We start from the raw sequence: 12,460 nt of genomic DNA, 5'->3' as shown, positions 1-12,460 counted from the left end.
TAAAACACTTATAATATATTTATATTGTATGCATAATTTACTTTTAACATACGAAAAAGGGCCGCCTACAATACCCCTCAACTATGCGAATTGGTACAAAAATACCTTTCATCTACATATCGGACCTAAAATGCCCCTCACGTTAACCTTTAGGCTCTGTTTTACCATTATCTCTAACAGTCTAAATATTAAAGATAATTAGCAATTTTATTAATGACATGTCACTATCCTATTGGATAACCTAATATTTAATTAAATCAATTTTTTAAAACCCCAAAATCCATACCCACCCGCTCCACCCAAAAGCCCCACCCGTAAATGGTGAACGTGTGGGACTTTTGGGTGGAGCGGGTGGGTATGGATTTTGGGGTTTTAAAAAATTGATTTAATTAAATATTAGGTTATCCAATAGGATAGTGACATGTCATTAATAAAATTGCTAATTATCTTTAATATTTAGACTGTTAGAGATAATGGTAAAACAGAGCCTAAAGGTTAACGTGAGGGGCATTTTAGGTCCGATAGGTAGATGAAGAATAATTTTGTACCAATTCACATAGTTGAGGAGTATTTTAGGTCCTTTTCCGTTTAATATATAATACTATATATTGCTAGAGATGATAATAAATAAAAAAATATCGCTAAAAATAATAATAATTTGTTAAAAAGTATTCCGTAAACTCCAGTTATAACTTTGTATATTTTGGGGTTTTTCGAATTCCTAAAAGTGTTCTCTAGAATAGAAATTTTTTGAATTCAAGTCTTAGAGCCACTCATTATTTTTGTTATCATTTTTATTTATATGTTTTGTCATAGTCTTTCCAACGACTTATATTTTTCAAGGAGAATAGGGGGCGTGAATGACAAACTATATATAGGTTATGTAGATTGACAAGTCATCGTTCATTCTTATCGACAAAGATTGTAATGGAGTATAACATACAAATACGTTTTTATCCTTGAGATTTTGAATTCGAATTTGAGTATGGAATCGCCTTTGATATGAAATATTTTATCCTTCAAAGTCAGACTTCTCAATGTGAATCTGGATTAATGGGGCCTCAAAAAAGATATCTAACATCGGTATCACCAATATTGTGGTGGGTTGGTAAGTACTTCCATCTTGAATCAGATATCTCGGATTCGAGTCTTGGGTATCGAGTCGTAGAAAGTGCTTTAATTATCCTTCAAAGTAAGATTCTTCTATGCAAATTTAGATTAATTGAGCATCAAAAAGGATACAAAACACCGGTGATTGCGGGGGAGTGATAAGTAATCTTTATCCTTAATTAGATATCTCAAATTCAAGTCTTAGGTATCGAGTCATCTTTGATAAGAAGTGTTTTATCCTTCAAAATAAAGATATTCCGGCACGAATTCAAATTAATCAGGCCTCCAAAAAGATATTGAACACCAATATATTTAATTGTCGTGTGGAGTGGTAGCTACTCCTTCATCCTTAATCAGATATTTCAGATTTGAGTCTTGAATATCAAGTCGACTTTGATAGGGAGTGTTTTATCCTTCAACGTAAGATTTTTCTCCACAAATTCAAATTAATCGAACCTCAAAATAAATACCGAATATCGAATGGACAAGAGAGAAAAAAAAGTCATAGTTCACGGATAGAAATGCAATGATTGGATTAATTTTTTCTTACTTTTTGCAGCTTGTTATGCTTTATTGCCTCTTGTGTTTCACCTTAAAAAGGTAATCGTATGATTCTCCAACTCCTCACCTGGCAGCTCATGAATGGTATGGAGGTTCCATTGCAACTCATTTCATCCTTAAAAAATAAAAAATTATTCACACACAATTATAGTTTTTCGTCGCAGTTTACATGAAGGTGTTTGATAGTGCACACGAAGTTTTAAAATGAAAAAAATATATATTAAAATTTGTGGTCTAAATAAAGTCTTTGAATATTTGTATGACTATAAATTATTTCGTTAAAGATTAAATAAAGAGTTTAAAGTTAAGTTGTTATAAAATAATAGAGTGATATCATTCTTTTTGGGTATGAATCGACTGACTAAAAAAGAAAAGAATGCCACATAAATTGAGATAAATGAAGTTAAACAAATGATATAACAAGTTTAATACTATAAATTTCAAACAATTTATAATGGTACAAATATCATGAAATATTTAAGAACACTGCATATTTCAAAAGACTTCATTTGTTAATAAGATTTTGCGCCAAATTAAAATTATGAGATAAATAAAATAAAACAAAGAGAATATTAATTTATTATGAACAACGCTTAATAGAGGAGAGAGTACAAATTAATTAACTATGATTGACGTTTTAAAAATTTTTGTGCAACGAATGTAAACGTTCAATTTATTTTATTCATGCAATTCAAGTCGAACGTGATATTTGTGTATGTGTTATATTATCTTACACAATTTCTACTCTTCTGAAACCTATTGATGTGAACACTCTTCCAAAGATATATAAGTGCAATATTTTCAAGCGAGCCTCTCAGATCTCCGATAAATTTACATGATATTGTAAAGGAAAGATATGAGGTTTTAATCCACTTTAAAAGAGTCCTCAAGGTAATGTCATAAGAGACCTTCAAAATGAGTTTTCTAAAAGTTAATTCTTTTTTTCATAGTTAATATTTCTTGCTTTAATTGCCCAATGTAACAAGCTCTTACAAAAACTTATAGGATTGGCCAACTGGTAAAGTTGCTGCCATGTGACCAGGAGGTCACGGGTTCAAGCCTTGGAAACAGCCTCTGGCAGAAATGCAAGGTAAGGCTGCGTACAATAGACCCTTGTGGTCAGGCCCTTCCCCGGACCCTGCGCATAGCAGGAGCCTTAGTGCACCGGGCTGCCCTTTTTTTATATATAGAGGCGGAGCAAAAGCAAAATAAGGAGGGATCTAGTTTTGATGGATAGAGTTATCTGGTATCTATTGTTGGTGGGAGGAGACATGTACTCCGTGAAACTAATCGAGGTGCATAAAAGATGGCTGGGATTCAATCACATACTCTCTACCGAAATATCATACTCCTTTTCTAGAAATAGGGTAAAATTAAAGAGGTTTTTCTAAAAAAACTATATATGAAGACTTGAATTCCTTGATATAAAGAAAGATTCTAATGTATGTAAGTATTATGAAGGTGGTTCGATAATTAACTTACTTCATAACTCATAAGTTCAAATTCTAACTAGTTGTTGAGGCTAGCTCGTTCGATGAGCTTTATGCACTTTAGTATTTATTTTTGAATTACATTATATGAGTATCGCTACCTATATATTTATGTGTGTCAAGATCTTATAAACCCTTCATATCCATTCCCATATTATTATAAATTCATAATAATATCCTCTTCAATTCCCCTCCTTTCATATTCCCTACAAAACTTCTCATCCATTCTCTCCAAATTCCTTAATTTTCCTTTCCATCATTTTCTCTTCTTTTCTTCTCATATTTTAAACGTCAAAAAAAATTCTCTTCTTTTTTCTTTTATGGTGGAAAAACAACTAGAATGTCAAATACAACAAACCAAATAAATCCATAATCCACCATAATTTAATTCCCTCTATACAAAATAAAAATTAAAAAAATCCCTTTGATTTAATTAAACATGTCCTCTACGATGAATGACGATGATTTTAATCGAAAAAACAAATTTTCTGGTTATGATCGTCTTAGTTATGAATATTCTCCTATGAATATGTCACCATGGAACCAAAGTTGTAATTTAAATGCTACAAATTTGTGTGATAATGACGATGACGACGATGACGATGTTTCGAAAAATAACCACAAAATTTGTCTAATTGGTTCACTTGTTCGTGAAGAAGGACATATTTATTCTTTGGCTACAAAAAATGATCTTCTTTATACAGGTTCTGATAGCAAAAATATACGTGTGTGGAAGGATATGAAGGAATTTTCAGCTTTTAAATCAAATAGTGGTCTTGTTAAAGCCATTATTATTTCTGGAGACAAGATTTTCACCGGTCATCAAGATGGAAAAGTTCGTGTTTGGAAGGTACTGTTGAATTCTGTGACCATCTCGTCTAATTTGTTAGATAGAACACACATTATTTTTTTTACGCCAATTTCCGATGGGAAATGTGAGATATCTATTGAAATTCGAGTTTTTTTTTTATAAAAAAAATAGTGATACTATTATTTGTTTAATCATGTTATATTTCAACATGTTTCTTCATGTGTTGGTTTGATTTTTTAAGGGCAAGCATGTGGAAATTTATTTTGATAATGGTTGGCGGTGAGAATTGTACCAAGACCACTTGTCTTGTGTGCAACGATGGAGATGCATGTAATGAATTTGGGGTTCAATTGAAACCCTCTCTTAGAAAAATTATACCGCATGAATAGGGTAAAAATAATTAATGTTTTCTTTGCGTATATGTCCTAATTTATGTGTTATATTGTTTGACTCTGTATAAAATTTAAGGAAGAAAAGTAGATTTTGAATTTTTTGTCTATAATAAAACTTAGACATTTGTATAGCTATAAATGTCTCATTAAAAGTGAAATGAAAATAAAAAATGATATTGTTTCTAAATATTAAAAGGTGACATTCTTTCTATGATAAATTAAAAAAAAATATGTCACATAAATTGGGACGGAGGAAATATATAAATTTTTGAATGTCCTTGTTATGAGAGAATTTTAAGGGTTATTCGCCTTTTGAATAGAAGAAAGTGGGAGAGCAGAGGTTACCCTTGTTCCTACATGACCTGATCAATTCAATCAGTCACTCACTATCTATTTCATTTTTAAATCTTTGATAACACGAAAAAAACCTTCTCCGAAAAGAATCACACGTGAAAATTTCCCTACATGTGACTCGTCTATGCTTTTTGAGGCGCTGCTTGTGACTCAGCATGGAAGAAGGGAGTGAAACTTCCTAAAGTTTCTATTGCATATTTGAATTTACTCTGGTAGTCTTGCATTTTTTGGATTTCCTCCCTCACAAACTCATATGACTATCTCATCTGAAAATTTGAACTATTACGAGTTACAAGAGCATACTTTTATTTACGTAATTGTATTATACATCTCAATAGGTACAACCTAACAATCCTAGTAGTTTCAAGCCTGCTGGAACTCTACCAACATTCTTTGACATTTTCAAGGCTTCAATTAGGCCAAGCAATTATTTCATGTCAGCAAAACACAACAAAGCTTCTATTTGGATTAAACATTGGGATGCAATTTCTTGTTTAAGCATGGACCATAACCATGGCCTATTATACTCTGCTTCATGGGACAGAACATTCAAAGTATGGAGAGCTGACAGTTCAAAATGTCTTGAATCTGTTAAAGCACACGACGATGCTGTTAATTCAGTAGTAGCTAGTGCTGATGGTGTCGTGTACACGGGTTCAGCTGATGGTACTGTCAAAATATGGCAAAGGGAATTTACACCAAAAACAATAAGACATGTTTTGGTTCAAACACTTTTGAATCAAGAATGTGCTGTTACTGCTTTAGCAGTTAACAAGTCTGGTTCTGTTGTGTATTGTGGATCATCAGATGGTGTTGTGAATTTTTGGGAAAAAGATAAGAAAATTTGGACACATGGGGGTGTACTAAAAGGTCATAAATTGGCTGTGTTATGTCTTGAATCAGCAGGGAATCTTGTTTTTAGTGGATCAGCTGACAAGAACATTTGTGTTTGGAGGAAAGAAGGTTGTGTTTATATATGTTTGTCTATGTTGACAGGACATAATGGACCAGTGAAATGTTTGGCTGTTGAAGAGGATAAAGAATCAACAAGAAGTGATAAAAAATGGGTGCTTTATAGTGGGAGTCTTGATAAATCTGTGAAAGTTTGGAGTGTTTCAGAAATGGCACCAATTATGAAGAATGGGGATGTTCAATAGGGGTTCTATTTGTTAAAAAAAAAGTGTTTGATGTGTGTTCTGTTTTTACACTCCTTTGGAAACAGAGAAGAATTTGTTGGGGGGTTATTATTGTAATTGTAAGATATGTACAATTAAATGGTGTGTAAATTTGTTGGCCATTGATTTCTTATGTTATATAATTTTTTGGTATATAATGGATGATTAAAGCAATTGTTTTTCTTTTTCATATGTTGAACAAGGGGTAGTACAAGAATATTCATTTGTTCCATGGACTATGCCTTTTAGCTTGATTTTAGGGTCTGACTCAGTCTCCATGGACGAACCTTGTGAAGGAACCCTTGGGTTTTCGAGGGATTGGATTCTGAGCAATGTTTGTGTTCCTGAAAAAATATAACTAGTTTTGGGTTCGATTCAAGAAAGAAGAGTTGTAGTGGTTTGACGTCTAGCATAGAAATACTTTTAGTAATGAATCGTCTAAATGATATAGAATAAAGAGGAATAGATAAAGAAATTGTATATATTATCCAAGAGTCATAGGTTGCAACAATCTTGATAATAGACATTTCCAATATCTTATTTATATGAAATAAAGGCACAAACTTGTATTTTTATTCAATAGAAAGAAGGGATTAATCGACCCAACTTGAACAAGAAAATTTAGGCAGGTACAACCGACTTGAATTGGTTGATTCTACGATAACAAACGCATCAACAACCATAAAGGTTGGCACTGAGGCGCGGAGCAATGAGAACATCCAATGGTGTCGCTTTAGGTATAGTTAACCCCGGGCTCTCGGTCAAATCAATTGGTTGATCATCCATAGGCTTAGAAAACTCAAAAGCATGAAGAATACGCGCCAATGTCAAATGAAGAACTTGTAGAGCCAGAGACGCACCAGGACAAGATCGTCTACCAGAACCAAATGGAATGAGCTCGAAATCTTTGCCTTTCACATCAACATTACTCATCAAAAATCTATCTGGTATAAAAGAATCAGGATCTTCCCAAACTCTTGAATCCCTTTGTATTTTCCATACATTTACTATTAATCTAGTACCAGGGGTAATTTTATAGCCACCAACTTCACAATTATCCATTGCTTCTCTTGGTCCTAATAGTGGACCAGCAGGGTATAATCGTAATGTTTCTTTAATAATAGCTTGAACATAAACTAAATTTTGTATGTCTGATTCATCAACTTGTCTATTTTTTCCAACATGAAGATCAATTTCTTCTTGTGCCTTTTTTAAAATTTTAGGATTGTTTAGGAGTAATGAAATGGCCCATGTTAGTGTCCCTGCTGTTGTGTCACTCCCTCCAAGAATAAGTGCCTACACCACAAAGAATATATAAATACACGTGCAGATCTAGGATATTGGGTTGTGAATTTTTGAAAAACTAAGTAATTTTTGTATAAATTCTGTATTATATTGAGAAATCTATTAAATATTTGAAAACAATTTATTGGGAACAATAATAACAAAGTAAGGTCTTGTTCCAGCGACAAACATGGAACTGGCGTAAACCTTTGTTGCTGAGGGTGTAATTCCCTATATATAATAAGATAAATACATTTTACACAACAAATTGTTTAAAAGGTAACTATTCATTTACAATGTCACACGAGTAAAATGATATCCATGTTTAAAAAAGGAAAAAGGTCAAAATTGCTCCTTAACTATTGAAAATAGGACAATTATACCCTTACGTTTTGATTTTGGTCCAAAGAACTCCTCAAGTTGGCAACTTGCAAATTGTTCTTGCAACATTACTTAACTGCAATAACTAATATAGCACTACAACAACTATTATACTTATAGCGATTGTTCAAAAAATTGTTCTAAGTTAGAATTATATACAACATATACTCGATAAATATATTGTGTATAATTAAAATTAGACTTTTTCGAACTCGAGAACGTACCAGGCAAGTGGACTTGATACTTGTATCAGCATCATATGGAAAATTAGAGAGTCTCCCTTCTTCTTGAAGTGACAACATGACATCGATAAAATCCTGTGCCGCGGGATCAGTAATACTCTTATCTCCAATACTTGTATATTTTCTTTTTTCACGATGTTCCTTTAGCCATCCTTCAAGTATAAAATCAAGTTCTTTAGCTGTTTCTTTCATGGCCTTTTCATGTCCATTTATATCAAACCAACTCAAAATTGGAAATGCATCTGATGGCACAAAAATTCCAATCAAACGGAAAAATTGATTTATTGCTTTTTGGCATCTCCTAGCTTCATCATCATTATCACAAGCTGCTCCAACGCCAAAATAACGTTTTCCAGCTACCATTCTGACGATAACGTTTAGTGTTAAGTCCTCGAACCACCTTTTGAGCTCAACAAGCATTGGCCTGAAAGTTTAGAGGTGTTAAAGTTAGCTCATGATATAATAAGTGTAATAGCCCATCCAATCAGTTCAAACGTGAACGGATTGGATTGGGAGTAAAATCATTTAATGTGTGAGTCATGTAAAAGGAAGGACAGTTCTTTGTCAAAAATAGAAAGAAAAGTTTCTCTATATATAAATACTAAAGAAACAAATTGAATTTAACGATAGATAAAATTTAAGATAATGTGCACGTACCTTTAACTTTGATTCATAAAAAAACTAAAGTATGCATGTTATATCATACGATCTATTTACCGACTTTGACTCATTTTAACTTATTCAAATTCGACCCATCCAATCTATTTGACACCAACTTTACCTGCCAGAATTGTTATCAACCCACAATTTGTACAACTCTTGGATCCCAATATCCACTTCAGACACTTGAACATGCTTGAGAGTATCAAGTCTCCGATTTGATAAAAGTTCAAACATCGCAATTTTTCTCATCTCACGCCAAAAAGGACTATAAGGTGCAAACCCAAAAACCGCATAACCATAGCCCATATGCTTTGCAGCCACAGTTGTGGGCCGGCTGGCTAAGGCTTTGTCATTCAAAGTAAAGCATTCTTTTGCCATTTCCCAATTGCTAACCACAAAGGCTCGGCGAGTTCCGAGCCTTAGATTAAATGCTGGCCCATAATTGTCGGCCAGAGCGCCGAGCGTTCGATATAAAAGCTGCTCGGCGCCACCTAGTAAATGGAGATGGCCGATTATGGGCCAAGAACCGACTGGCTCAGGAGCTTGTTTAGAAGCGGAATAATTTTTATTTTTGAAAATAAAATATAAGAAAATGAGTAGTACTCCGGTGAGTGGTAAGTAAGAAGAGGTATCCATGTTTTGTAAATAAAAGAAATTAAAGGGTGTTAAGTTAATTTTTAAGGAAAATTTTGAATCAATTTATAGGTTTGTTTCAATAACTTTTTTTGAGTCATAGAGCATGAAACTTTCTCTAAAACTTGGTGGCATGGTGCATGTTAGTCCTCTTCGTTGACCAAATGGAAAATATTTGTTTATGACTTTCTATAGAATTATGTGCTTTTATATATATATATATATATATGCACACTTGGTATTCATGGGAGGACGTATTCCTTCGGGTACGGGTTCATCAAAATTCATAAATTATGATATGAAGTATAAATTTATATATAAAGTTTATTAAAAGTTTAATAAATATTAAATATACACTAAATATTGAATCCACCTCGATTAATATTAGGTATAGAAAGTACTTTGTGTTGGACCAGCGTTAGACTAGTTTATGTATAAAGTTTATTAAAAGTTTAATAAATATTAAATATAAATTAAATATTGAATCCACCTCGATTAATATTAGGTATAGAAACTGTTTTTTAGTGCAAACTTAAAAATCTTTGTGTTTGATCAGTGTTGGACTAGTTTCTAGCTAGGAATTGCTATGTATAAAGTGGTCTTACCTCTTACCTATTGTATATCTGTAACACCCCAAAAATTTCTACGCCAAGACTCGTAGCATTTTTCATGTACGTATGGGATCGTACTCTACGACTTTGAAGTGCATTCATGAGTTAGGATCAATTCCTAAGTAATTTAAGGGTATTAGATGTGATTTAGGGTCATAAGGGATCCCTAAAATCAAGTCAAGTCCAAAGAATTCGTCTTGGCTAATTTTCCGAATGAGTTCGTATAAGGGTCAACTTCAAACGATCATATCTCCTAGAATATAGTGAATTGGGTGGACCTAACCTATCAAATTAAAGGTATTTGAGTCTTCTTTCCAACGCCACCAAGATTGCAATTTTTGGAGTTCGGAGTCAAAAGTTATGACCATTTTACCACAAACTATCTCTGCAGAATTTCAGGCAAACTAGCCTCAGTAGTTTGGGTGCTGGCGCGTCGTGCCAGCTATAGCGCCAGCAGTTTTTTTGCCTATTTTCCAGATTTTTTGATGAAGGGCAACTTGGGCATTTTCTCTAAATGTATATACACGAACTTGGGCATGTTTGAGAGTCATTTTTCAGCCTTTCACCTCTCTAAAGAACCCTAAACTTCATCCTCTTCTCTCTCAAATAATCCCCTCCAATTTTTCTATCAAACTCAAGGATTCAAGGCTCCTCATTGAAGACCAAGACTTCTCCAAATCTTCTTCAAGTTCCTCCCTAAGGTATGTGGGTTTTCATCCATGGGTTCTTCCACCCATGGAGCCCAAAAGTTTTCTCAATCTAGTATTTCCATTTTAAATGATGAAATCTTATGTTATTTTACATAATGGTTCCAAATGCATAGATTATGGTATATTTAAATTTATTTACTCCTATTGGTATATATATGTGTATTGACTCTTAATTTCAAGTGATGAGAAATTTTAGGAATTTTCATACTACAATTCCAAATGTATAGATTCATGAATATTTGAAGTTTATTACCTATATTGACTTATGTTGATTCTTATTTACATGAATTAGATGATTTATTAAGGTACTTATATGAAGGCTTGAAAGTAGTTTTAAAGTGCATATGGTGGGTTATTTTTAAGATGTTTGATTTGATGCAATCATAGCACTCTCATGCATACATGTATTTTTTAAAATGTATTTGAAAGTTATATGAAATGAACCCACCTAGTCTTCTTATGTTGAAATGAAGTTGGATTGAAAGTTTGACTCTAAATGAAAGTTTATGAAGCAAATGCCTATATTTAAGGGAGTCTTGTGAAATGATTGAATGATTGATTGATAAAAAAGGCTTCTTAGCCAAATTAAGGTTTCAATGTGAAAGGACAATTCTCACATTGAATCAAATGAAATGTCTTTATGAAATGCTTGATTGATAAAAGGGCTTCTTAGCCAAATTAAGGTTTCAATGTGAAAGGACAATTATCACATTGAATCAAATGAAATGTTTAAGGTTATGATATGGCATGTTTTACCTCCCTATAAGCCGTCAATGCTTTTGAACATTTTCCCAAAATGGAAGGTCCGATTAGCATGGTACCCGGAATGCCATCACTGATTGTAGACCTAATTTTCTTATAAAACAAGGTTCATTAGTAGAACGGTAAATAGGACATGGTAGTCATGATGATATTATAAACCAAAAGTTTTAATGAGCTATTCCACCGATGATGATTTGATGTCTAAAGTCATACAATGCTTATGTTATTATGATATATAAATGTTATTCCGTGGGATTTGACCTACCACCGAATGTAGCATGTAGATGGGGACTCGACCTAAGGGGTCCTTAAGTAAAGTCTCATGTTGCATTAACTATGTGCCATCATAGGAGCCCTTGTCGGCTAGGCCTTTGTAGCCACCAAATGTTAAATAATTAAATGTAATCTGAATGGAGTTCTACCTGGCAAGTAGTCTCTCCGTGCCAACGTAGGAGCTTATGTTGGATTCCATGTAATAGCTCGCATGGTCTTAAATGTCGGTTATGGTCATTTCCCCATAAAAATAAATATTTTAAGGTTTCCTATGATGATGTCTAACACATTCATTCACTTATGCATATTGATTTCTCATGTCCCTTTTATGTTCTTCATTTCATAGCATACTCACATACTTAGTACATTCAAAGTACTAACGCATACTTTTGCCTACATGATATCACCATGTAGGAACCGACGTCGCTCCTCAATCTACTCCACATGGCTAACTCGTATTAGTTTGAAGATTTGCTTGTGGTGAGTTCCCATGTTTCGGGAACAACATCCTTTTTATTCTAAGCTTATGTTATGTAGAATAGTAAGACTTTTATTAAGGCATTTCTTGACACTTAAATTGAGGGTGAGCTAGGGACATGTCTTAGCCCCCTCCAAGTCTATTAGTAGAGGTATGTTTGGACACAAATGGAAAAATGTTTTTTTTATTTCCGCTTATTATTGTTTACCATTACCAATGAAATGCTTAATGAATGCTAAGAAGCTTGGATGAGGTACCTCCGGGTGTCTCATTCGCCGTGTCACGTCTAGGCCCTAGGCTTGGGTCGTGACAATATCGTATTGTTACAATGTTTATTTTGATTGTTATTTACTTTTTATTGTATTATAGCGTTAAATACGTTGTTAGGTAACAATGACGAAAAATGTCATTTTATATAATAACCAATTTGATGCGCTCGCGCAGTTATCTTATTTTTTTCCCCTAATCTAATATCGCGCTTAATTATTGCGTAATAATTCAATTTTATCCTTTATCTTACCTTTTTTCTT

General features: G+C 33.3%; 2 protein-coding genes across 2 annotated transcripts; one reads left to right on the top strand and one right to left on the bottom strand.

Moving 5' to 3' along the window:
* The first annotated feature begins 3,600 nt into the window (after positions 1-3,600).
* LOC129890032 (protein JINGUBANG-like) lies at positions 3,601-5,923 on the top strand. The gene is made up of 2 exons (XM_055965524.1): positions 3,601-4,011; positions 5,057-5,923. The coding sequence occupies exons 1-2, from the start codon at positions 3,601-3,603 to the stop codon at positions 5,873-5,875; spliced, it is 1,230 nt and encodes a 409-aa protein (XP_055821499.1). The 3' UTR covers positions 5,876-5,923.
* Positions 5,924-6,522: 599 nt separating this feature from the next.
* LOC129895103 (xanthotoxin 5-hydroxylase CYP82C4-like) lies at positions 6,523-9,099 on the bottom strand. Its single transcript, XM_055970750.1, has 3 exons — positions 8,582-9,099; positions 7,783-8,224; positions 6,523-7,189 (listed from the first exon to the last, which is right to left on the bottom strand). The coding sequence occupies exons 1-3, from the start codon at positions 9,097-9,099 to the stop codon at positions 6,566-6,568; spliced, it is 1,584 nt and encodes a 527-aa protein (XP_055826725.1). The 3' UTR covers positions 6,523-6,565.
* Between the last annotated feature and the right edge of the window lie 3,361 nt (positions 9,100-12,460).

Source organism: Solanum dulcamara, chromosome 1, assembly GCF_947179165.1.
Source record: "Solanum dulcamara chromosome 1, daSolDulc1.2, whole genome shotgun sequence".
Lineage (NCBI taxonomy): Eukaryota > Viridiplantae > Streptophyta > Magnoliopsida > Solanales > Solanaceae > Solanum > Solanum dulcamara.
This window is presented reverse-complemented; position numbering and strand designations above follow the sequence as displayed.